Raw genomic sequence first — 26,628 nt, forward strand, 5'->3', positions numbered from 1 at the left:
TCAGTTTTACGAAAAACAAGTATTTCTATATATTTATGATCCAAAAAAAGGTGCATTTACTGTATAGTTACAACTATTCTGAAGGGTTAACAGTGCCTTTCTCCTGAGTGAATAAGCATTGATGTGTAGACACAGCACTAGAGGTGGTCTACATCCTACAAGTGACAAGTAATCGTTGCTCAGTGGTAATGTCCCTGCCTTTAAAGCAGTTGCATCCAGTTCAAACCCCCTTATCAGATCTCCTTGTGACCGTTGGCCAGAGACTATCTTCCTGTGCTCTAGGCCCAAAACTAGATTGTTAGCTCTTTGGTGCAGTGACTCAATATTTTGTATGATCCTTTTTAGAAGTTTGTGCTTTCTATTTCATCTCCTTACGTGTGAAATGTCCCTTGTTATCTTTCATACAGAACTCCAAGAATCCAACTTCTCGAATGATTTACGAGTACATGGATAAAAGAAAAGATTACGTTATGGTGAAATCTTTTGATGAAGGAATGCGACGCGTGAAGGAATCAAACTATGCCTTTCTGGGAGAGTCTTTTATGCAGGACCTTGTTGTAGCTAAACACTGTGACCTTGTTCGGGCCCCTGAGGTTATTACAACCAGAGGATATGGCATTGCTGCTTCATTAGGTATTTTAGTTCATGGTTTTCAATAATGTTTTCTACATGTCATAATTTCCTTCTAATTCAGTTTATAAATTCCTGCACCCTTTAGTGCAAGAAATATATTGTGTTGTGACCCATTGAGCATATAGTCAGCTTGGTGCCTGGAGCAAAGTGAGCTAAAATGACTTGTCCAAGGTCATGTGTATTTAGTTGTTGGAATACTGAAATACTTACTCCTTAACCACAATATATCATAAATCCACGCTGTGTAGCAGCTGCATACCCTGTAGTCGTGCAAAAGAAAATTAAAGCTAAAACATACACTGCGTCCTCAATGTAACCTTTCTCCAGAAAGAGACATAGGATAACACCACACATCCCAAGAGTGGAAAAGGGGAAATTTGAATTAATGGGAATGTATTTCATTCAGTCCACCATAGTGGCAAACAAGAAGGCCTAGGACATAGTAAAATCAGCGTCGCTGAGGCGGGCTGAGCCGCGCTGAACAGATGCACAAAGCCCTTGCATCTGTAATCAGTGCGGCTATAGTTTCTCCCTCCGCATGCTTGCTGATGCGTGCGGAGGCTGAGAAAATATGAAGAGACGTGTGTGTGTGTGTGTGTGTGTGTGTGTGTGTGTGTGTGTGTGTGTGTGTGTGTGTGTGTGTGTGTGTGTGTGTGAATATATTTATCAAAGTTGCACAATGTTAATAAATAATTTATTCTCACGTCTTTTTTTTTATTTTTAAAATATTATATAATATACACACACACATAGGTTCCCCAGTGACACACAAACACACAGACCACTTCAAAGTGACACACACACACGCACTGACAGCTACCAAGTGACACACACACACAGTGATACCCGCCTCCCAAGCGTGCTTGGTGTCTCCTCTGCCAGGACAGCAAAAAAGCAAGCAACAGCACAAAAGTGTTTACTATGTCCCAGGCCTAAGGTAGTCAGGATCCCCCCCTATGTAGGACAGGGAAAAAAACTTGACCTGGTTTATAAAGGTGTCTCCTTCCCCTTCCGGATCAGAGTTGATGGCAACTATGAAAATCATGACTACACAAGACTTAAACACAATATTTATTGAATGAAGGGAGGGAAAATATGTGCGCTTCCATCATGGATGGAAGGAAAACAACATTTCAACAAGTTAACGTTTCTCTATCCTCCCTGTCTATCCAGCAGCACACGAGGGAATTATTACAGCAATTAGAAAGAAAAGGGAGGGAGACAAATACTGCATCATGAGACTTGAACATTCAGCTTGTAATGCATCAGTAAATGCCTGACTATTTTTCCATGTACTGTTCTGCTGATGCCTGCGCCGTCTCTGGCCACGTCCTAGCCACCGCTCTTGTAAAATTAGCTTTTAGTCCTTAGGAATTAGATGCTTGGACTGGTGATATTCCATAAAAATAGCTTCATTTACCCATCTCAGAATTGATCTTTTTGACTCTATTAGTCCTGACCCGTTTGTAATAGAATATATCTTCCAGTTTATATTAAAATACAATAATTTGTCATTTCCTGTAGGATAAACTACCGCTAGTGCTGTACAAGCAATGCTTATAAATCAATAACCAATTTAATGAGGTTTCTATTGTTTTAGATTCCCTGACAAGTTTAACTTATTGCCTTCTCCTGTCTGTATAAAAATGAAGCTTCAATGAAAGTCCTTGCATTGTTTTCTGCAGAGGGTCCACATCATTAATGGTGATGTCAAATCCATTGTCAGTTCAAAAGCTGCCACGGTCTTCTTCATTTTTGATTTTAAGAGAATATATTGGTGAATCCAGTCTTTCTTTGCCAATTTGGAGACTGTCGCTGAATAGCCTAATCCCTGCAATATCATTTGTTTCTTGTTCTGTAGATTCACCATTCATCAAATCTCTGTCTGTTGCTATATTGGAACAAATTGAATCTGGGAACCTAGACTATCTGCTTAAAAAGTGGCGAGAAAACACTTGTTCTATGAAAGGCAGTGCTGGTTGGACACCTGTGCCACCTCAAACCCTGGGTGGCATCTTTCTGATACTTGGCATCGGCCTGGCATTAGGAGTGATAGTATCTTTGATTGAGCTGGTGCTTAAAGCAAAGTGTACTGCAGACCAGGAGAAGGTATTATGTGCATATTTTTTTTTCTACAGTATATCCTATCATGCTTGCATTAAAGACAAACAACACAGGAGAGCATCCATGCGATATGCAACAGATAGGCAAGGGAAATGAATCCTCTACTACCTGACAGTATGGCTGTGGTAGTATAAAGATATATGCAAATGAATCCCCTATATAGGGGTATGGGAACAAACTTGACACCCAATCTCCTTGTGTAGGTGTGCGTCTACTAGCCCAACGTTGTGTAGTGTGTGTATTCCATTAAAGTCATATACATATGATCCGGAGCTCCTATAACAGGGAACAACAACCGCTGATCTTAACCATCTGGATATCGAATCCTTGCATGAATCTGCTACCTCTTTATCATATAGTGTTTAAAGTGCACTTGCCAGTCACAAGTGGGTATGAAAATTGGCAACGTTTGTCACTTATTATTTACCTTATTAAATATATGCCTTATACAGCGTTTGTCCTTTGGAAATACTCATCTTTAACTCTCTGCGTTTTGAAGCCGGAAGAAAATTGCCAATTTATCATAAGATTGACCCAAAAAAAACGAAAAGACACAACCATAGTTTCAAGAGCTATTGTACTGTTGCCATGTCACATACATCTTGAATCCAGACACAATGTATCCAAGGCAATTACTGCTATATATTGTATTATATATATTTTTTGTATAATTATGACTGTTTCTAATAGCTTTAATTGTTTTTAAAGTCTTGTTCCATACCCATGTCTTTTAGAAATCCTGCTGCTCCGCCTTCTCAGAGGAACTGGGCCAGCGGTTCAGAACAAGAATGGCAAACCAGGATAACCCGGAGAAGGTTAAACCATAAACCGCTTTCTGGAAGAAAAACAGCGTTTCCTTTTTTTCACATTTATAAAATTGCAGTTACCACCTGTAATCCAGCTGCAATTTTCCTTATAATAGATTTTCTGTACTTGTGAATTGTTTAGTAAGCATTGTGGTGCTTTTTGTTTTACAGAAGAGTATGCTTATGCTAGGAGTCGCTTTTTGCATGCTATGTTTTTATCTTGAGGGTTTTATGTAATGTCTAACATCTTTAAATTCTATGCAGATATGGTTTAAAGATACCAATAATGTTTAGGAGAGAAGCTGCCATGGAGAAAGAGCTCTTTCACACAAACTATGCTTCCTGCTGTAAAGTAAGGGATTTGAGGCACACTGGGGTCAGGTCAGGATATCCATGGATGACTTAAATAGTTAACACCAAGCAACCTCACTCACAAATGTACATCATGTTCTGTAGTTTTGTAATCCCCAGATACTCCATTGTGTCTGGAAAGATAGAGACCAACAAGCATATTAAATCCTGACACATGGGTATTGCTATTCTGCAGTGCTACACTCTGGAACCTTGCAACTCTGATTCTTCACGATTTACTGAAGGTATCGGTATCATTGTGATAATAGCGTGAAAGTGTTCGTTTCCAGATCCCCATAAAATAACATTTTTATCTAGAACTATACTCTCATTTTTGTCTCTAGTTTTTGGGAGTACAGTATATACACAGATGCAGCCAGATTAATCTCCACCCTGTGCTTCACATGCTGCGGGTGAACTGTGGCCTAAGTGAGGGCTGATCACAGCCAAGCAAATGCAGAGCAGGGGGTTATACCCAATCAGGATTAACACACCAGGGGTCCCTACTTCTGAATGGGACCCCCTGCCGTGTTAATCCTTATGGGCCATTAGTCTAATGAGTTTTTGGAGCATGGAGCAGCTGAGGTACTGCCATGGTCAGGCTGCATTTCAGCTGCAGTTTCCTCGAGGCAAACTGCTAAATGAACCTGGCTGCATCTGTATTTTGTTATTATTGGTAAGCGGTAGTATTGTGGGTGATACAGTACATAGATATCAAATTGCAGGATTCCACAAGTACCAGTTCAGTGCGTCACACTATCAAGTCTGCTACTGGCTGGAATGGCATTTAACACCAGATTAGGATGTGGTACTCCGCATCAGCATTTTATTTAATTTCACCCAAAGTTTCCTTCTCAGTAAAACCAACTTATTATTATATGTGCATTAGCACACGTTATTAAAACTTACTTTAAGTCTCATACGTAGGATTAGCCAGACTACATTAATGCCAGATGAATCATATAAAGTGAAGGGAAATTAATTCATGCTACAACTAACACAGATAGGTCCCCTATTTAGTCCTTTTGTTCCATATAATCCTGTTGATACAAAATTTGTAAATTAATAGGGAGAGGTCAAATTGACAATTAATGTAGTGCCAAAATAGACCATCTATATATAGTCCCTATTACATGTATAGGATAGATATCTGCAAAGTGAGATACTGCCAAACGTGAAATCAGGGGCTTATTGTAGACCCAGGAGGTGGTAAAAATGTGCTTTGATTCTGTTAAAGCGCTTCTATTAAACATTCCAGTTTAACGTGCAGCACGATTTAAAGCAGCTCTTCAGGCACTAAAGACATAGGGACAGACTCATCAAGCGCCAATAAAGCGTTAGCACACCCGATCCAGTGTTAGCTCTCATTCAAGTCAATGGAAAACAGATCCATCAAAGCCTAAATATTTATTTAAAAGGAGAGAAAATCACAGTCGCATATTTTAAGAGCCGAATGCTAAAAGGGCGATCATCATTTTTCTTTTTACAATTTTTTTTGGGGGCTTTTCCACAATTTGAGGCAGCTACTTAAATGTAAAAAGCATCAAAGCTAGTAGGGAAATGATCACGCAACATTTCATAACAAAACAGTTAAATTGTACTTTGGTTTGGTTTTCAGAGTGCTTTTGTTCTCTTGTGATGATGATACCAGTATAAGCTACACAGAATCCCCAAACGTACCAAAAGCTCTAATATTCACTGTCAAACATAGAAAAGGAATTATCTTTAATGGCAGAAAACTAACACTAAAAATAATCTAACATTATGTATTTACAAATGTAACAAAATACTACTAAATAAACGTTGGTAATAGCAGTCTGGATCTATCTTTTTTTGTTTGGTTTGTTTCTGGTGACTGAGCATTGCATCTTTTGATAAGTTATTTCTTTTCCATGAATGATATGCACTGGAAAACTTGCTTGGAAGCTTACAACCATGAATTTTGGTATTTTACATTAAATTGCTTAGCATGCAACAATCACACAAGAGAGCGGCTAGGGCAAAATGCAGAAGCTTATCCACAAATACTAATTGTTGGTCACTTAGCATCTGATATATCCCAAGACATGGTTTGTAACAATAGTTGCGAATACACAATCTGATAAGGTTTCAGAAAAGAAAAAGTGAATGGCAAGGGATTCGGTTTATATGTGTATTGCATTTAAAGCTGCAGTCTCAGTTTTTTGTAAAAAAAAAAAAAAAAACCCATTATATGAATGAAGCCGTTGGGCTTCTGAGGGGTGGTAAGGATGCATTAAGACGTAATATAAAAATGTCCATGTACTGTACTGTAGAACATGAATATACCATAGTAGAAAATGTTAACATAAATTAGATAAGATACCAGACCCTTACAAGCTGTATTCGGTTTACTAAATAATTGAACATTTTTCTTAACATACAAGAAAAAAAAAAAGGGTCGGTGGCCAACAATCTCAGCCACAACATTTGTCAAATATTGTTACGATGCCTGATTAGCAAAACTTGCACAAGTAAGAAATGCCTTAAACATGATCACAATTTAATATATTGTGGATTGTTACTATATGCAAAAACACAGTCCACTTTGAAGCCTCTGAGGAGTTAGACTGCCCTGTTTTGAACTGTTTCAGGAATATAATTACTGCATTATACAGTAGCAGATACATTTTTTTTTTAAATTGGCATAACTGCCAATGTCAGAGGTGGCAGCCTTGTTAGGTATTGGCTGTTCAGGATCTCTTGATCACGCGATTTGTTCCTAGTAATGGGGCATGATTTATCATGCTTCTGGAATAAAAACATTCTAGAATAGTATTAAACACTTACCCCAAAGAAAGAGTAATCATATACAAAAAGTAGATACAAAAAAAAAGTATGTTTATATAATTTAAATTTATTTATATATTTATATTTACCCATATTGCCCTTTTTTCTCCACACAAAAGCACAATATAAATACAGCATTTTTTAAACTCCCCCACCCTCTGTAATAAAAATACATTCTTTACAATTGATGAATAAAACTAGTGCCGAGGAATGGGATTTTATAGATTGGTAATGACTTCACTTGGGTGGGGTCTCGTACTTGAAAACCACACTGAAGATTTTGCCACCCAGTCTTTCTGCCAGCCAAGAGTTCTTGATCACAGCCAGTTTCAGGCTTTCACACTGAAGGATGGCATTATAGTTTGTATGAATGGCTCGACCCATGCCTTCAATGATGACCAGGTCAGTATTTCGTTCCCTGACCAGCAGGCTAAGGCTTTTGTCTAGGCGACTGTAGAGGAGAAGAAAATATACCAGCTCAGCATAAAAAAAATAATTAATACGAAACCCAAAAATTAGGTTCAAGAATAATGTGCCTCATGGCATCAGCACAAAACTTCATACAGAAGGAACTTTCAAGATCTCGCATTTATTCATAATTTTAGTTCATCCTTTGAATCCTATTATAACTTACTGTATCCTTGTTCGAAATTCTCCACAAATAAGTTATTTTGTTGAATATTACAAACTAGACAAAGTACAGTTAATTGAATCTTTGACATCAGTTGTGATATCTTAGATATAGTAAATTTATTAAGATTTTTGCTTTATGTTCAGACCACTCCAACAGCAAAATGTTGATGCTACATTGTGTGTACACCCTTTAGCTTTCAATTTGGAACCATCTTAATGGCTAGAATACTTTTCACCAATAAAGTAAATCTCTATCACAATAAGGCATTTACTGTAGTTATGCACATGAATGACAAAGCAGTTTAAATTTGTAGGAATAGGGATAACACACTTTTTTTTATACTTATTTAAAATATTGAAGCCAAACACAACTTCAAGTGTATGACCTTTCAAAACATAAAACAAGGTCAAAGCCAAGTTGGACTTGCTCAGTATGTCATAGAACCGGGGTGGCCAACTCCAGTCCTCAAGGGCCACCAACAGGTCAGGTTTTCAGGATATCCCTGCTTCAGCACAGGTGGTGCAGTTGAAGACTGCACCACCTGTGCTGAAGCAGGGATATCATGAAAACCTGACCCGTTGGCCACCCGTCATAGCAGATTGCAGTCAATGTTCACAGTCATTAGTAACACATTCTCCAGGACATTGTTACAAACAGCAGGTAAAGGACGCATCCAACACAATAGAACAGACAAGCACACATTTGTGTCCTCACCTGAGATCTAAGCAAGGAGAACTTGAGCCAGTTTGTACTAATATTAACCTCTCTTCCTGTAATGCAGACCTTGAAAGACAAAAAGGGTTAATGCAAGTATACTAGGCATCCCAGAAGTTTAGTTATGTACAAATATCTAGACATAATCTGCTGCTTTAGTAAATTACTTGTTTTAAATAAATTAGAAAAAAAAAAAAAAGTACATTTTGGTGTTTCTATTTACACCTGCCTATTAAACATTCCAGCGCTAAAAATAAAGAAAACGGATAATGAGTCAATGTAAAACACATCCATTGATTCTTGGAAGTCCACCCAAATGATTTTCCGTTGTGAATGGCTTTGTCTTATTACCATATATAAGGTAATGTACAAAATGTATTTCAAAACAGAAAACAATTACCCATACTGTTCGAAAAACCTAACCTCTAATGATCGAGCAGGTTAAAAAAGAGGTACAGAAGAAAAACAAGCGCAAGAGAGGCACCAAGTGTAATACGGTCTTTTAAAGGAATATTGTTCACATACAACACAAAATCGGTCTGGTACTCACATGGAGCAAAAATGAAAACGGCATATCAAATAGTAACAGGCTCGAATGCTATGATAGAGTTCCCCTTGACCCTGAAGAAGTGGTTGACACAAAACGTATAGGGCTATATGGCTTGTGTCCCATCTCAGCTTCCATAGTGCGGACACAAGAGAACGCCATCATAGCGTGCGAGGGTCTTTTGCCAGCCAGAGTTTGGCACGTGCGATAACCCATTGCCATTTGATATCCTGTTTTCATTTTGACGCCATGTGAGTGCAAGACCTATTGTGTGTTTGTAAAAGTCTTTTTAAAAGACAATATCCAATTGGTGCCTCTCTTTTGCTTATTTTTCTTTGATATTTCGCTCCAAAGCCGAGCCAGGAAACAGCTCAACAGAACGAGTTGCATTGGGAGAAGACCGGTGATTTTTTGAAGATTAAAGTTGAGAAAATGTGGATGGACAGTGTATTCTGTGCCAAAACAGGTGTTATTTTCCCCACCCATCATATGAGGATTTAATAATATTTTGTCCCTCTACTTTTGGCACTTTCTACACAGTGTGTGTGCACACAATTTTTTTATTGAAATATGCACTAGCAAAGTTTAGTGGTAGAGGGCAACCTTGCTCAACCAATTCGTAAAGTTGTGTGGAGGGTGCTGCCTAGGATGAGTTTATTGAATAACCAATAGTAAGTGCAAGCACAATAGAAGAAGTAATCCTTATGATGGCGCAAAACTCGGCAGACAGATCAGACCGTTTGCTAATCTCTTATTGGGTCATCCAAAAGGTAGAAAATGACCAGCAAATCTGTGAACATAAACTAAAAACGACTGCTGCCATTAAAATGCTATGGGTAAGGAATTCCACATTTTAACTGTCCTATTGGTTATATGATATATTTTACTACGATACTAGTGCCGTCAGGTACCTTCAATATTACCACGATATGAAAGATCCTCCTATACTAATAAACTGCGCTGCAAAACTTTGAGATGACTGGCTCATATAGAGAGTCTAATCTCTTGTCCTCGCAGCTATTTATTCTCTGCATGCTCCTCTGGCTAAAACGATAAATTACAAACAGAAAGTAAGCACAGGCACATAGGTGTCATCCCTATCTCTCCCACCTTATCCACATACTTGCCTCTACTAAATTATGCTATAAAGACTAAGAAGGGGTCCAGTTGGGGGGGTGGGGGGAGGATCTAGTGCTATTCTAGTCCCAGACTCCATCCAAAGTCCTTAATAGGGACTTGGTGGTGTGTCAAATAGCTAGAAGATTGAATAACATTTTAATGGCAGCAGTCACCATTATTTTATGTTCACTTGGGTGTCGGGTAATATAATATTGTAACCGAATTGCTGGTCATTTTCTACCTATTAGTTATAATAACTAAGTTAGTAATAACTTGTTGGTTCATCCGTCTGATCTGTCTCTATTTTAAAACAACGTAATAAAGGTTACTTTTTATATTTCTCTATTTATCATTTGCTGAGGTATGCACCATCATAGGGATTACTTCTATTGTGCTTGCACTTACTATTGGTGATGAAGTGTGTGTATATAAAATCACTTGATTCTCTGTTGTAGAGCAGTGCGCTTATACATTTTATTGATGGGTATGGTGTGTGTGGTTTATATAGATCTTGAATTGCATATTTTTCTAGATTGCTGTTGGAAAAAGGAAATACTTAGGGTTGTTAATATTATATCCGCTTTATTTCACTCTATACAACACTAGAGGGAGTATTACCACATGGTATCCTTGTTTTGGAAGTATTTTATTAAGAGACACATCGTTCTGACTTCGCTCAGAATCCCGTCTTCGAATACACACATTTTTCGGCTCAAACAGGTAATTATTAGCACATTTATTTTGTATTCCTCTTACAAATGGAAAGGCATACTAGCTAAATGTAAGGGATACCTACTGTACGACAGAATCCATCGCTGCAATACATTCTGTGACAATCAGTGATTCATTGTAAGTGACGTCATTAAGAGCAGGTAAAGAATTGCAGGCCAATATAACCTACAATATGAAGCAATCCATTAGAACCTTTTTTGTATCCATACGAGGTCACATACAGTATGGTCCCTTTATAAACAGGCAAGTTCATTACAGACAAACAATATGTATGGAACAGGGCAGATCAATATAAATAAAATGCCCACACAAAATAGCATGTTACTCAATTATTCAGCATGTGAATACTGAGGCGATAGTATGTTTATGCCAGGAAAAAAGGGAGGGGAATAAAACAGATAAACTAAATAGAATAGATGAGGAAACAGGGGCTATGGAGGTAGAATGGGGACAAGTTTGAGTTTGAGAAGCAGCGAGACACCCGTAGTAAATACAGATAATACTAGAAAACTTCTAAAGACTAAACCAAGTTGGCGCAGAAAGGAAGGAGCAGATAAGATAATAGTACAGGCTGAAAAAAAAACTTAAAAGCATGCTTGCTAATGCAAGAAGCCCGACAGATAAAATGGGGGAGCTTGAATTAATAGCTGCATGGGAGCAGTATATTATATCATAGGCACTAGAGAAACACATGACTGGGCAGTTAATTTAGAGGGATATTCCCGTTATCGGAAGGATCGAGCAGATAGAAGAGGAGGTGGAGTATGTTTATGTTAAACCGGATCTAAAACCTATTATAGGGGCAGATGTTTATGAAGGGAACTATGAGAATGTAGAGACTTTGTGGATAGAAATTAGCAGTGGAGGTAAAAGTATAAAGAAAATGTTTGTAGGGATATGCTATAAAACCACTAAATATCTGTGAGACTGAGGAAGCGAAAGTACTTTTTCAAATGGAGAACGCATCAAAACTGGGTCATGTTTGCATAATGGGTGACTTTAATTATCCAGACAGACTGGGGCAATGAGATTAGCATTACAACAAAAGGAAACAGATTTCTGGGGGTGCTTAAAAACAATTACATCACCCAAATTACTGAGGAACCAAACAGGAGAGGAGCAATGCTGGATTTGGTAATATCAAACAATGTAGAAGAAATAGCAAATATTCAAGTCCTGGAACATTTGGGTAACAGTGATCACAACATTGTCTCATTTGAAATAAATGATCAAAAAACAGATTACTTGGGTTCAACAAAGACCTTAAACTTTAGAAAGGCAGATTTTAATAAACTGAGGTCTAATCTACAAGTAATACATGGGGATGATGTTTTTGCAGGAAAAATGTAGAAGATAAATGGGCAGTCTTTAAAACATTGTTAGAAAAGCACACTTATCACCCTTGGGTAATAAGTATAAAAGAAATAAGTCAAAACCAATGTGGCTAAATAAACAGGTAGGGGAGGAAATGAAAAAGAAGAGGCAGGCTTTTAGATTCTTAAGTCAGAAGGGACAGAGGCACCGTATCAAAATTATAAGGAATGTAACAAAAATTTGCAAATGGCAAATCAAATTTGTAAAAATGGATAATGAAAAAAGGATTGCATAGAGTGTAAGATCAACCCTACAAAGTTCTTTAATTACCTTAATAACAAAAAAATGAGAAAAGAAACATATAGGAGGACCCTTTCAGTGTGAGAAGGGCAGGCAGATTATTGGAGATAAGGAAAAATCATAGGTATTAAATAAATTCTTTGCCGCTGTGTTTACCAGGGAAGATTCGATTTCAATTGTAGTGCCACAGAAGGAAGTCGCAACCTCCATATTAATGAACAATTGGTTAACGTAGGAACAAGTTCATAGGAGGCTTGAAAAAATTTAAGTAAATAAGGCACCTGGCCCCGATGGTATACATCCAAGAGTTCAAGGAGTTAAGTTCAGTAATAGCCAAACCACTACATTTAATATTCAAGGACTCCATTTTCACAAGATTGGCGTAAAGCAGATGTGGTGCCTATATTTAAAAAGGGAGCTAGATCACAACCGGGGAATTACAGACCTGTAAGCCTGACTTCAATAGTGGGGAAGTTACTTGAAGGTTTAATACGGGGAAATGTAGAAATTAGAGATTCTGCCTCTATCCTACTATATGAATGGATTGTATATGTCAATTGGGTGCATACGGGAAGGAGATAGTGGAAGGAATGAAGGGGTTAATGGAATACACATTAGTGAGAGGCTATTTAGGGGTCACCCTAGGATTGAATATTTCCCAGCCCTCAATTGGTCATAGAGAGTGCACATAGGAATCTTGGTTAATCCATTAACCCATTCATTCCTTCCGGGTTTAATACGGGATAATATTCAGGAATACCTAACGGAAAACAAAATTATTGGTAATAGTCAGCATGGATTTCTGAAGGATAGATCATGCCAAACTAACGTTATTTGTTTCTTTGAGGAGCAAGTAGGAATATAGACCAGGGTAATGCAGTTGATGTGGTCTACTTAGATTTTGCAAAAGCTTTTGATACGGTTCCACACAAGAGGTTGGTGTACAAAATAAAGCAAATTGGACTCCGTAAAAATATATGCACCTGGATTGAAAACTGGTTGAAGGATAAAGGGTTGTCATAAATGGAACTTTTTCAGGTTGAGCTAAGGTCATGAGTGGAGTACCTCAGGGATCGGTACTGGGACCCCTGCTTTTTAACATGTTTATTAATGACCTGGAGGTTGGCACAGAGAGCAAAGTCTCCATCTTTGCTGATGATACTAAATTGTGAAAGGTATTAGAATCAGAGCAGAATGTAATTTCTCTCCAGAAGGACTTGGAGAGACAGGAAACTTGGGCAGATAAATTTAAGGTTATGCATTTGGGAAGCAAGAATAAACAGGCGATTTACAAATTAAATGGGGATAAATTTGGGGAATCCTTGATGGAGAAGGATTTAAGAGTGCTTGTAGACAGCAGGCTTAGCAATAGTGCCCAAAGTCATGCAGTAGCTGCAAAGGCAAACAAGATCTTATCTTGCATTAAACGGGCAATGAATGGAAGTAAACATAATGATGCCCCTGTTACAAAGCATTAGTAAGACCACACCTTGAATATGTAGTACCATTGTGGGCACCACTCCTTAGAAAAGACATTATGGAACCAGAGAGAGTGCAGAGAAGAGCCACCAAATTAATAAAGGGGTTGGACAATCTAACTTATAAGGAGAGGCTAGCTAAATTAGATTTACATTAGAAAAGAGGCGTCTAAGAGGGGATAGGATAACTATATACAAATATATTTGGGGACAGTATAAGGAGCTTTCAAAAGAACTATTCATCCCAAGGGCAGTACAAAAGGACTCGGGGGCAACCCTTAAGGTTGGAGGAAAGGAGATATCGCCAACAACAAAGGAAAGGGTTCTTTACAGTAAGAGCAGTTAAACTGTGAAATTCATTAACCATGGAGACTGTGATGGCAGATACAATAGATTTGTTAAAAAAAAGTTGGACATCTTTTTAGATAGGAAAGGTATACAGGGATATACCAAATAAGTAAACATGGGAAGGATGTTGATCCAGGGAGTAATCCGATTGCCAATTCTTGGAGTCAGGAAGGAATTTATTTTTCCCCTTATGAGATATCATTGGATGATATGACTCTGTGCTTTTTTGTTTGCCTTCCTCTGGATCAATAAGTAAGTATAGATATCGGATAAAGCACCTGTTGTCTAAATTTATTATAGGTTGAACTTGATGGACGCATGTATTTTTTCAACCTCATCTACTATGTAACTATAATTATTCACCTTAGGAGGAAAAAAAACAAGAATGGAGTGCAATGGGCTGTTTGAGCAGCCCACTCATGCATTTGTGCCTCTGGGTCTAACACGCTGTAAAACAATTGTGCGGTCATTTTCTGTACATTTGTCACACTATTTTGATGATGATTACACAGAAATTGTGAAAAATAAGCCAGAAAAGTAAAATATGACAGGCTTGTCTATTCTACAGTAAATAAATGCCTTTCTTTTGGGGATTCTGATTAGAGGTCATTTTAGATTTCATTTGTTGTACAACCATTTCTAAGACAACATGCTAATGAGGTTAGAGAACCAAGACAACTGCACAGTACCTCTGTACCTCTGGCGAGTAGTTCTCTGACAAAGGGGAACACTCCCAAAATGATGTCAATGCCACTGTTATCAACAAATATTAAGGCACATTTGTGAGGACCACCCTGGAAAACAATAGAACAGATGTTACAATCCAGGCTGATTTTTGTTTGTTTTATCTACATCAAATAAGAACATTTATTCAGGGGAGGCATTGGGGACAATTGGATTTCAAAACAATATACTTGATTTTTCTCTCAAAACACAAAAATATTGAAGAATTTTAGTGGTCGTAAATAACAAAATAAACTAACCACAAAAAAACAAACATTGGAATTGCTGTTTGATTCTCATTATTCTGCATACACCTAATATTGCCTTATGGGAATTTCACCTCCGAGGGATGTTCAGGTTTCGGTTAGCTGCATGCAAAAAACCCATTTACAATTCCCAGAATAACTTTTTTCTTTTTATGTACAGAATAATCTTTATTCTAATACTAAAAGGTGCAGAAGGGTTTTTTGAATGTGCACAACAATAAGTCATTAGCACTCAATGTTTATGAATAAGAAGCACTGATCATATACTATACAAAAGATTACGGATCATTAACTTAGCAATATGATTACGTTACAATAGCGCGAAAGTACTATCTTAATAGTTTTTTTTTCTATTTAATATCTCGTAAATAATTTTGAAACTTAGGCTGAAGACCCTACCTGCAAAAAGAACAATAACAAATAAGGTTTGTGTATAAGGCACACTGCTTTAGTTAGGAGCTAGATCAAGGCGTATGTAAATAGAAAGAATGAAACTCCAAAAGTTGAGAATTTTTTTTTTGCATTAATAGTTTTACTTTAACACCCTTTGTGTTTTTTACATTTATTTTCTTTACTATGATCACTAGAAATCATGTATTTTGTTTCAGAATCCAATTCTCCTGCACAACGCTTCCCCCCCCCAAAAAAATAAATGTTATTTTTTAATGTACATAAACATTTAAATGTCACTGGTACAAGTTTAGAATGGACAAACGATGACAGTGATGGTGTGCCTACCTTTAATCGTTTTATCCAATTACAATATGAGTCAACTAGCCATGGTCGTGCTGCAGAACAAAATCAGACAAACCACCAGTCACAACCAAACCCCTGAAAAAGGTGTACAACACCGTGCTCAACCATTGCCTACACAAATGGTGTAAAACATGCAATACATAAATTGTGTATCCTTAAAGTGAAACTGGCATTGATTAACAATGCCTAGAAAGATGGAATAATAATAGCATGTTCTTATATAGCGCTGCTAGTTTTACATAGCACTTTACAGACATTATGCAGGCACAGGTCCCTGCCCCGTGGAACTTACAATCTATGTTTTTGGTGCCTGAGGCACAGGGAGATAAAGTGGCTTGCCCAAGGTCACAAGGAGTTGAACCAGATTCCCCTACTTCAAACTCAGTGCCAATCAGTGTCTTTACTCACTGAGCCACTCCTCCCGATGAGGAATGAGGAACCATTCAAAGTGACTAGAACCAACGCACAGTAAACAATAAAATAACCATTAGAACTGTTGTAGAATTCAATCATTTCCCTTTGTGCCAACAATATATTGCATCTTCAAGGGGGTCTCTTGTGGCAAATTAATAACCAATACTAAATCAATCTAAATCAGACTGCTTAGCAGTAGTCACTCAACCTCACCTTGCAACTTCTTCTTTGCTTCCTCAAAGCCAAACTCAGGATCAGATTCCAGGACTCTGAAACAAACAAACATGACAAACAGGACCACATTAAAGCTCGCAGAATTGAGTGTGTGCAGGGTGCACTGCAGCTGACACAATATCACCTACTTCTGGGACTCTGATAAACAGAGCACATCCTGGAGCAGAGCATCAGTAGGTCACTCTTAAGTATTGCCCATGATAGAAATAGATAGAGATATCTATCAAAATGTGGCAAATCTCAAATACTTTAATACAAGAGTGCTTAAAAGGAGCAGTTCTGCCTCCCCGCAGCCATTTTTATCTCAGGAACCGTGGTGTCCACAGAGGACAGAACCACAGATCAGTTCCGTGGGACCCTATTAGTTATGAGGTGGGGGGGAGAACTGGCAGGATTTTTACATTAACAAGTCTCTCACTTGAAATCAATGGAGATGACGGGCATTGCCAAATTCGTATAACATATAGGCCTATATTTACCAAGCAGAGCTAATTGATTCAATTAAAAGTCCAGCAAAGTAGTAACCTACTGTTGTAAAACTCAAAATAAATTAAACCAGGACGAGCACTCACTTGTTGATTTAAAAAAAAAAAAAAAAATCTTCATCTTCATTCACACAGGAATATAGTAGCAAGATATGAAAACAGAATAGCAACACACAGGAACAGAATAGCAAAGCGTTTCGGGAGTAGCTTTCCCCTTTCAGGTAAAAAAACACAGGATATAGATAATTATAATATTTTGTGTGTATCCTATATATTGCCTGTTGCGATAAGTAACAATCTGAGCCATATAAGGGGATGCACCTACTTAATACATTTTTTTTTTAAATGTATTTTATTACTGCAATTAATTGTATGATCACCATAGTGCATCATATATTTCCTTGGCTATACCAGAACACAGAAATTGTACATGTAGCTTGGCCAGCACGTGTTTTATTAATTGCACATGATTAAGGGGAAAACTATCCCCGACACAATTAAGTTCTGTCAACACGTGACTCCATGTCCTGATACAATTTATATTGTATCATCATCATCTTGTGATATGGGCGATTGAAGGCAGCAAAAGTCATGGCCCTGATCGTTGTGTAAAACGAATTATAATTTGTTAAACATTTCACTGAGTGCTTGACCGATTTATGGAGCTCTACTGCTGTGAAGTCAAGATTCTACTTAGTCTACAAACACTAACACTTTTGCATGGAGATTAGTCAACAATGAAACCATCCAAGAGCACAACAAAAAGGCCAAGAACAAACCAACAAAAAAAGCTGAAGCGGCACGGAGTGCTGGTCTAAACGTATAGAAGAGCAACTGCCTCCATCAGTGCTGGAACGGGGTGCAAAGCAAATGCAATAGCTAAGACAGGTGATCGACCAAAGGAAAAGCTAAGAAAATAAATACAGCAACTCAAGCATATTAACAAGATATGCTACTGTACTCTGTGCATGTTTTAATACAAAGGAGAGTAGCTGTATATATAAAATGGTGGTTTTAAAAAACATGGAACACCTACTCTGAGACTGCTTTTGCTCCCCAGTCAAAGACATTGCCTGCAAGCAGTCCTGTCACCAGAGCAAATTGTTTCTCCTCCCAGCCCAATGCATCCAAAGATTTGATAACTCTCTGAAAACATTTTAACGCTATGTCATTTTCTTTCTGCTTTACCTGTGAAGAAAAATAGGAGAGACTGGATTTTACAGAAGGAAAAGCTCTTTCCCAGCCTTGGTCCAAGACCCCTTCCGATCATTCTCCTCTTAGGTTCATGGCCTCTATCGAACCAACAAGTTACTGTTAATCGGCATGCTTATCATGAACACATGCGCTATACTGGGAGGCTAAGAAACGTAGAGTAAAATGGCATGCATACATACTAGAAAAAGACATTCATTGGAGGCGCTGTGCAATTAAAATGTTACTGAAAAGAATGCCTTAAAAAGCAGCAATCCCCCTACTTTAATTTTATTTATTTTTTTACAGGATGGCACGCATTAGGGGGTCCCTGGAGTTTAACCTCACTATTTTCAATTCCAGGGACCCAGAGTTCACAAAATACTTACCACTGACGTTACTGGGCTTAAATCTCCCTCCAGGGAAAACAAAATGGCTGCCAGTAGGAAGCCTCAACATGATTGGTTACGGCTTCCTATTGGATGACCATTTAAATGCCCCTTAAAAAAAACACAAGTTGAAAATAGTGCGGTTCAACTCAGGAGACTCCAGATTCAATCCTATAGAAATAAGGAGATTAGTTGGGTGGGATTGCCGCTTCCAGGAAGAGCTAACAGTAACCAATGTTGATGTATAACCTCAGAATACAATTGAAGTAGATTATTGTGGGCGCAAGATAATTATAGACTCCACTTGAATGTATTGTGTAATTACATATTTTACCCAATGCTTTGCGAATACACCTACCCCAAATTACAAACAATGTTATTTATATTATTTATGATTGTTCCGTATATACTGCTGTGAAGCACTATGTACATTAATGACGCTATATAAATAAAGACATACATAGTGAAGACATTCTTGAATAATTGGGACGTAACTGACACAATGCCAGTAATCTGGAATATCAGCTTTTCCCGTAATTGAGCTATTTCAGTTTTAGAACATCAACCAAAACCACAAAAAAAACAGGATTACAGACACTTATCTGAAGAAAAAATAAAAATACAACCTCAGTTACTGTGCAGTATTAGCTTAAACTGCCTACTAAGTGGCACTGACTTTACTACTCTGCATTTCCGAGTCGCAAAGCTTTATAGGAAAATTATCCTTAAAGTAAACATTAACCTTTCTTTTTTTTGTGTGTGTGTTCAAACATTGTATTCACTTTTTCAATTTACTTTGATTACAACACATTGGAGATAGTTCACATACAGTATTTGTACATGCTCCTTAACCATAACAAATTGTGATTGACTGTAAAATATTTTCTGTGATTCCTCATATACTATTCCCACCAGTGTGAAGGGAGACTGCAGGGCTAGGAAACCGGCGGAGGTCCGCAGCGGCTCGGGCATGCAGGGTGCCGCCATTTTGATCTTTGCGCATGCGCAATGCGATCCTCGCGCCTGCACAGTAGAAGTAGAGTGCGTAGGGTTCCGAGGTGTCTTATCCAAAAACACTGGACAGAATAGTCAAAGGTACGAAGCGCTCGAGAAAAGTCGGTGGGGTCTGTGGAGAGTGCACCCTAGCCAGAATGTTTTCAAACAAAATAGAATCTGAAATGGTGCAAATTGGTGCATACTTGGAGTGAAATTTAGAAGGAAAAAAAAAAACAATATGTAAACAATATGCCTGCAGTCATACAGGCCGATGGAGAGAAATACTGATCTAAAAACGCACTATAAATGAAATTGAACAAACTATTTCCAATGTTATTTTTAATGTTTTAACTTTATTATTAATGAAAACTTTACACTAACAGTAGCAGCAACTGATTACTACAACGCCAATTGCAGGCTACATCTCACTGAACTTTGAATTTAACATTGGACTCTGTTGCTTTTAATAATGTTTTGTTTTTTGAAACCACATCTTTGAATTCTGTACAAGTGAAAGGTATGTTAAAAAATACATAAAGTACTTCTTACTGATTCAACACACATCCAGTTCCGTTCATCAGTCCACACATTCCCCTTGACACTGAAAATTCTCTCCACACATGCGTTTGACACTGTAATCGACAAAACATTGTACAACTTTCAAAAGATTTGGAGCAGATTCCTTGCTGAAGAACGAACACCATTTCTCAAGAAATGTTGTTCCCTGAAGTCAAGCGAACACCGTATCCAAGGCACAGAGTTCGGCATGTAGGGCATCTGGAGGGAGTTCTTGTTTCCAGGGTGACAACATCCAATTATCAAATCACTTCATCAAGAGATGGTGATTTCTTTACATTAGCAAGGCGGAAAGCCCCGAAAGAACGGTATGATGAATTGCTGAAAGCGAACCACGTCTCCAGGTAATTGAGGGCTCTTGTGTAAACTTGTAGTGCTTCTGTAGTGAATTTCTTGACCAAATGGCCAGGCAAATAGTCTTTGCACTATGCAAATTTGACTTTCATGCCAAAAAACTTTTCATCGATTTGTGTTCTCAAGGAAATTTCTGAACTTTTTCATGATCAAGTAAAGGTCACAAGAAACTGTTGATCGGTTCTCCAGCTTGAGCAATGTTTCTTGAAAAGATGATATGAAAAAGTGAGTAAAATAAAGATACAACTCAGAAAATGTGGGCTCCTCATCTTCCTGATCATAAAGAATGTTCCATACTGATGCAGGGCAATCATCAGCCTAGTTCAAGGAAATACACTTTAAAGTGGCCTCAGCTTAGCAGCAAGCGCTCAGCTGCCTTGAACAAACTAAGCACCGGGTTGGAACATGCCTGATGACCTCGTGGAACCCGACCTCACAAAATTCAAAACATTCTTTGAACTCTTCTCGTTTATTGGCCGAGTTGGAAAACTCTGCAAAAACTCAGGACCAGGTTTTCAATATCAAAGGACATGATTTTCAAAGCATTTTTGGCACAGTTGTGTAAAACAGCGGTGCGCAAACTGGGGGGCACGCAAGATTGTCTGCGGGGGGCGCAGGGTTTATAGAGGTCCAGCGCGCTTCCCGAAGGCAATTAAATTACGTGCCGGGGAAGCAACAAAGGCCTTTAAACTGCACTTACCTGGGCTCCAGCGGCTTCTTAGACGTGTCGCCATGGCAACGCAGCGTCATTTAGGTCATTTGAAGTCACGTTGCCATGGCCGACGTCGGAGCCGAGGAAAAGGGGGAGGGGAAGAGAGGAACTGCCGGCAGGGGTGGCGCAGGAAAAATAGTGTGCGCTCCCCTGGTGTAAAATATGGTTGTTGCAGTGAGTTGCAATCATATCTTTATTTTCTTGACAATTTCTGGAAAACTGAATTGCTGATGTTTTCTGAAGCATTGTCTGCACCAGATGCAGAAACATTTGCCCGTGACAATCCTTTCTCCTTAAGGACACAAAACAGCTGATCTTTAATGGACTGCAAGTCTTCAAATGCATCTTCATAAAAATCTAAGATTTTACAGCACATACCTTCTTGTGGGGTGAAATACTGTACAGCCACAGGACAAACTTTGCAGGTTTCTTTGTTAGATGCATCTGTAGCAACCGAAAATGGCGTACCATGATTCAAATCATTCAATACAAGCTTCATTGAGAACGGATAGAGAACCATGTTAACAACAGTGAAAGATTTTGTGCACCCAGCAGTCATTTTCTTGAACAATTTCAGAGTCCTGAAATACTTGCTTCATAACCTTAATTGTGCAGTCTTGGGCAAGAAAAGAAAAGCGATGCTTCACTCCATGATAAATGTGGGTCATCTCAGCAACAGTTACTTTTTCACTCTGGGAACAGTCTTTTGTGACCAAGAAAGAACTCATTCTCTGGGAAGCAGCAGCTGCTTGAACATTTTTTTTAGATGTTTCGGAGAGGCAGCATGTTGTGTTAATGCCTTAACACCATCATATGCTACGGTAAAGGATACAATGCACAATTTACATCTGGCCTTAGTTTCGTCATTGTAACATTTGACAACCCAAGCAAATTGGTGTTCCCACTCGGAATTGTACTGACACTGCCGTCTCCTTTATTTGGAATGTGTTCCAGAGGTAGATACAGTTCCTTCACCTTCATTGCAACCTTGATCAAAAGTAGGGATGTCTTCTTTGCTCATTTTATATTTTTCCATACTTTACTTATGTTAGCAAGAAAGCAGTGATAGCTGGAAACTGGACTGCTTCAATGTTCACACTTATTTTATTTATTTTTTTACTTGGATGGTATTTTAAAGGCGGAAAAGACGGGGGTTTTTTTTTTTTTAAACCAGCACAATTGCATCAGTCAGTGATGAAACCTCTTTCGAGATGGATGAAGTGTCTGAAGATGGGGAGATACAGAAGTATGAGGGAAAGAGTTTGGGTACAAGGTCTCTATGATGTGCCCACAATGTGTTGAGACAGGACAGAAGTTTCCAAGGATTCCTGGTGGCCAATACTGTACATACATATACCTTCCCTGTCTCTTAAAATACTGATTTTAATACTCAATTTAAACTCACCGTTTATGAGAACAACAAGATGAGAGATTGTATTAAATAACATATTATTTGCATTTAATACAAATATATTTAGAATACTTTTAATATTTTCGATATAAAATTGTAAGTACAAAGTACCTAATTTTTATACGAAGTCAAAACTTTAGTCAATACAATCTAACTTCTGTTGCTAATAAATTTGCAAACGTCAATCATATTATACTTAAATTAAGCAACAAAAGTGTAGTAGAGCTATCACCTCAAGGCCATTATTTGAGCAATTGTAGCATATAGTCAGAAATATATCTCTGCCAAGTCAACACTCATAGAATGACCTGTATTATTTGTGAAACTGTGTTTGGCAGAGAATTTAGATCTTATATTGTGTCCAGTAGAATTAATCTTTCATCTGCATTGTGGCACAATATAGAGCAACGTACCTGAGGACATGGCATGAACTCTCACATGGCTGGAAAAGTGGCGCCAGAACGGCAACAAGGAAATTATAACGCATTAATATATCTACTCACCTTTGAATAGGGATCTGGGAAATTAAATTCATTTAAGCAGTGCTCTCGTGTATCTAACAAACTGCGGACTGTCAGTGATCCATAAGCACTGGAAAGGGAGTGAGAAAAACCCAGTGAACATGAGTCAGACTGGAGAATGACAGGTTTATTTTCATTGAATTAGAGTGCTTATCTGAGAAGTGGATGTTGCAAGGTATGGTATTATTTAGTTAAAGCATCTCTGATGGAGGATACTTTTAGGCTTAAAAAAATAATAATAATAATAATACTTGATTACAACACAATGTAAAATCAGCCATTTAAAATATGTTGTCCACATTTTGCAAAATAACAGCTGCTTCACCCTAGGGCCTTGCAATAATCTGTAAATAAATTCCTTTATCTACCGGTTGCACAGTTTCTTCAAGTTAGATTTACTGTCTAGAATAGCAGGCCGGAATATAGAAAAAGAATGGCAGGAAGTCACATAAACCTCAAAAGCAAATCCTTAAAGCTTGTTGTACGTTACATATTCCCTAGCACACTAGTAAATAAAAGGAAGCCTTTAGGAATGCTTATACAAACTCACCAAACATCAAATTAAAAGCTACATCATGTGTTTGTTAATAGTAATGATTTGTATTTACAGTAGACTTTCTATTGCTGTTGACAGCCCTCAATCCAACCATGAGCTCTTTCAGTAATAACTATTCATTATGTATACACTATTCTCTAAGGCAAGGGTGCTCAACTTCAGTCCTCCACCAACAGGTAAGGTTTTCAGGATACCCAACTTCGTCAGCACAGGTGCAAGCAGGGACTGATTGTTTCTCAACCAGGGTGCAATGTCACCTACTGTAGGAGTGCCCCAGACTAACCATAAGGGGGCCCTGTGGAAAGCACTAAATTGTGTGTGCTTTTAGTGCAGTATATCAACCCAAATGCTGCAATGTTTTATAAATCTATTGCTGATGGAAAATGTTCTATTACATTTACACACAGTAATTATGAGAATACTGTAATTGGAAGTGTAAAAGTATATTGTCGTTAGATACGTATTTTCAGTTTTATTGGAACTTACAAAAAATGACAATTGATAAAATGACAGGGTACCCCAGCAATTGGATCATCTCAAGAGGGGGGCCCTGTGAAAAAAAATATTGGGAAACACTGCTCCAAGTGATAATTTTGACTAAAGGTGTTTCTTTTTCCTTAAAAAGGTATTGGTAGGTTTGGGAGAATGTAACCATCATGTGGTGCATTGTATGAAGACTCAGTGGTCCATATTTACTAAGTGATGCTATTCCGGAGGTGCCTTGTAGTCCATTCTCTTGAATTGGCCAGAATGGGTTTTATGGAATAGAATCAATAAGTAAACAAGGCCCAGTGTCTCTGACATTCTCGGTCTGCTTCTTCACAGGCAAGCAAGGATAACATACTTACAAGGGCTGGTGTCTCAGGGTTTGTAGCTTGTTCCAATACTTCTGCTGAAACTTTTGTGCCCGATCTGCTGCATCTTTTGCATCTGGTTGACTGGCAATAGCCCGTTTGGCCACCTTAGAAATAGAGAATACAGGGGGTATTTTAGCAACTTTGCAATCTGAGCTTCACGAGTTTCTTGTGCTGGGCATTGTGGGCAAGAGGACTGGCTCCTTTTTCTTTATTTTACATACAGGTGTTAGCACTATATGTTAAACCTATAGTGCTTCTGACTTCAAAATATAAACTCCCACCTCCCCACCAAGGATTTTAGTAACAATATCTGGCAGTACAGGTTAAACACACTTCCTTCACATGCAGAAAGTTCTCTCCATTCTGCTCGCCCCAATGTATTTCGGTCAAAATAAGTGCTTTTTATTAAAGTCTGAGCACACCTTATATTTAACATTGTACGAAAGAACCTTTACCATCAGTCCAAATGGAAATAATTATTGTAGGACACCTATTTGTACTCAATCTCAATTTTCCAAACTGCCAAATTAGGTAACGGAGAAGGAGCGGCTCAGTGAGTAAAGACACTGAAACAGTAAACAATGAATGAGTTTGAATCAAGGCACCCTCAATTCCCAGCATCTGCTCCTTGTGACCTTGGGTAAAATCACTTTATCTCCTTGTTCCTCAGACACCAAAATTCTAGATTGTAAGCTCCCCTAGGCAGAGTATGTGACTGTAAAAATCCCTGTGTTCAACGCACTATACTGTAATTGTGAATCGTGAAGTCCCATTGGGAGAAAAGCGCTATATGAAATAGTTCATACTTCAGAAGTATGTTTTTCCCTTATTTGGATCAACTGAATATATTTATTTAATATTTATACCTTTTGAGAGCTATATTTTTTATTGTTTGCACATCAACTGGCACTGCTGTACAAATCAGTTTTTAACGAGTTAAAAAGTCTATCAGCAGTGTCGAAGATCAAGGGTGGAGCTACGGTGCAATGGAGCAGGATGTGACCGGGAAATACTTTGTAATGGTTCAGTCATAAAAATTGGTAGTGTGGGCTACTCATTATAGAACTGCCTATACACAAAGTTACAGGAGCATGATGTTGGGAAGGAAGAGAGAGAAAGAGAAATCAGTGCATCAGTAACAAGGTCTGAACAAGGAAAAGGAATGTGCAGATCATATCAATTTAGGTTAATACATGAAGTGTGAATAAGTAGCATTATAATCGGGTTTGTTATCTGTAGTAATGATTGCCTGTCCATAAAAAAAGGTATTGAATAGTGGACACGGTCCTTGTTAAAGCAGCATTTCCCTCCCCCCCATCTCTTTTTTTTTTTAACATATTTGTGTATGTGAAGTATGTGAAAATGTATAAATCTCCATTCTTACCTAACCTGCCAATCATTTGGTGCTCCTGTTATAAATCCTCAGGGCAGGGGTGCGCAAAGTTTCCTTCACATCTCACATCTCCTCTCCGGCTCGAGTGCCCTCCCCCCCTCCCGCGCACGGCTCCGGCGTCATTTGAGGCCGGGTTGCCATGGAGACGCATCGCTGCAAGGCAAGTAAAGTTACAGAGGCCTCGCAAAATCCCCGGCATTTATTTTTAAATGCCTTCGGGGAAGTGCGGGGCCTCTGTAACAGCTGTGCCCCCCCCCCCCCCCCGAAAATCTCACGCTCCTCACTTTGCCGTAGGGCGTTATTAACATTGTGGCTGCTTCAGTCAGTGTAACTGAGCAGCTACAATGTATCCTAATATTACTATGGTAACATTATCTATTACAGTTTACACAAGAAAGGGTTGCAAAGATCTTGCGCTGCTTGGGAGGTGCACTAAAACCAGTTATAGAAATGAAAAGATGCTCAGTATATTAAAACTCATTAAAAATGGCATTAAGAGTTGAATAAAAAAAAATTTTAAAACAAAAAAAAAAAAAATGTAGTACTGTATGTATTATCCAATACTACAGACTCAATTTTTTACACACACACACAAAATATTGTTTGGGTTGCTCCTTAAAACTCATTCAAAATGGCATAAAGTGTTGAAGAAAATGAAAAAAAAAAAAAAATTAAAATGCAGTATGTATGTATGATTTTATACTACAGAACCGATTATTTTTTTTTTTTTAAATAAATTTCCATAACATTTCACATATTTTGCGGCCAGTAGAAAAGTCTAACAATTGTAAGAATACATTTCAAGAACCTTTCCTAGTCTATCAGCATAATGTATCAATGTTGCATCACTTACAATATATTTTGTTATATTCTTGAACACCTACAA

General features: G+C 38.1%; 2 protein-coding genes across 2 annotated transcripts in view; one reads left to right on the forward strand and one right to left on the reverse strand.

Moving 5' to 3' along the window:
• Positions 1-5,729, forward strand: part of LOC142497291 (glutamate receptor U1-like) — a 67,111-nt gene extending 61,382 nt beyond the window's left edge. The window contains exons 10-12 of the mRNA XM_075604878.1: positions 408-633; positions 2,495-2,742; positions 3,492-5,729. Coding sequence (XP_075460993.1) covers positions 408-633; positions 2,495-2,742; positions 3,492-3,584 — 567 coding nt within the window. The 3' untranslated portion in view covers positions 3,585-5,729. The remainder of the gene's footprint in view (positions 1-407; positions 634-2,494; positions 2,743-3,491) is intronic.
• Positions 5,730-6,769: 1,040 nt separating this feature from the next.
• The window catches only part of PANK4 (pantothenate kinase 4 (inactive)), a 40,985-nt gene continuing 21,126 nt past the window's right edge, over positions 6,770-26,628 (reverse strand). The window contains exons 11-19 of the mRNA XM_075604877.1: positions 24,341-24,453; positions 22,919-23,006; positions 17,823-17,974; positions 16,281-16,336; positions 15,636-15,685; positions 14,598-14,702; positions 10,533-10,633; positions 8,071-8,139; positions 6,770-7,173 (exon numbers count right to left, since the gene is read on the reverse strand). Of these exons, the coding sequence (XP_075460992.1) occupies positions 6,960-7,173; positions 8,071-8,139; positions 10,533-10,633; positions 14,598-14,702; positions 15,636-15,685; positions 16,281-16,336; positions 17,823-17,974; positions 22,919-23,006; positions 24,341-24,453 (948 nt within the window). The 3' untranslated portion in view covers positions 6,770-6,959. The remainder of the gene's footprint in view (positions 7,174-8,070; positions 8,140-10,532; positions 10,634-14,597; positions 14,703-15,635; positions 15,686-16,280; positions 16,337-17,822; positions 17,975-22,918; positions 23,007-24,340; positions 24,454-26,628) is intronic.

This window comes from Ascaphus truei, chromosome 6 (genome assembly GCF_040206685.1).
Source record: "Ascaphus truei isolate aAscTru1 chromosome 6, aAscTru1.hap1, whole genome shotgun sequence".
In the NCBI taxonomy this organism is placed as follows: Eukaryota; Metazoa; Chordata; class Amphibia; order Anura; family Ascaphidae; genus Ascaphus; species Ascaphus truei.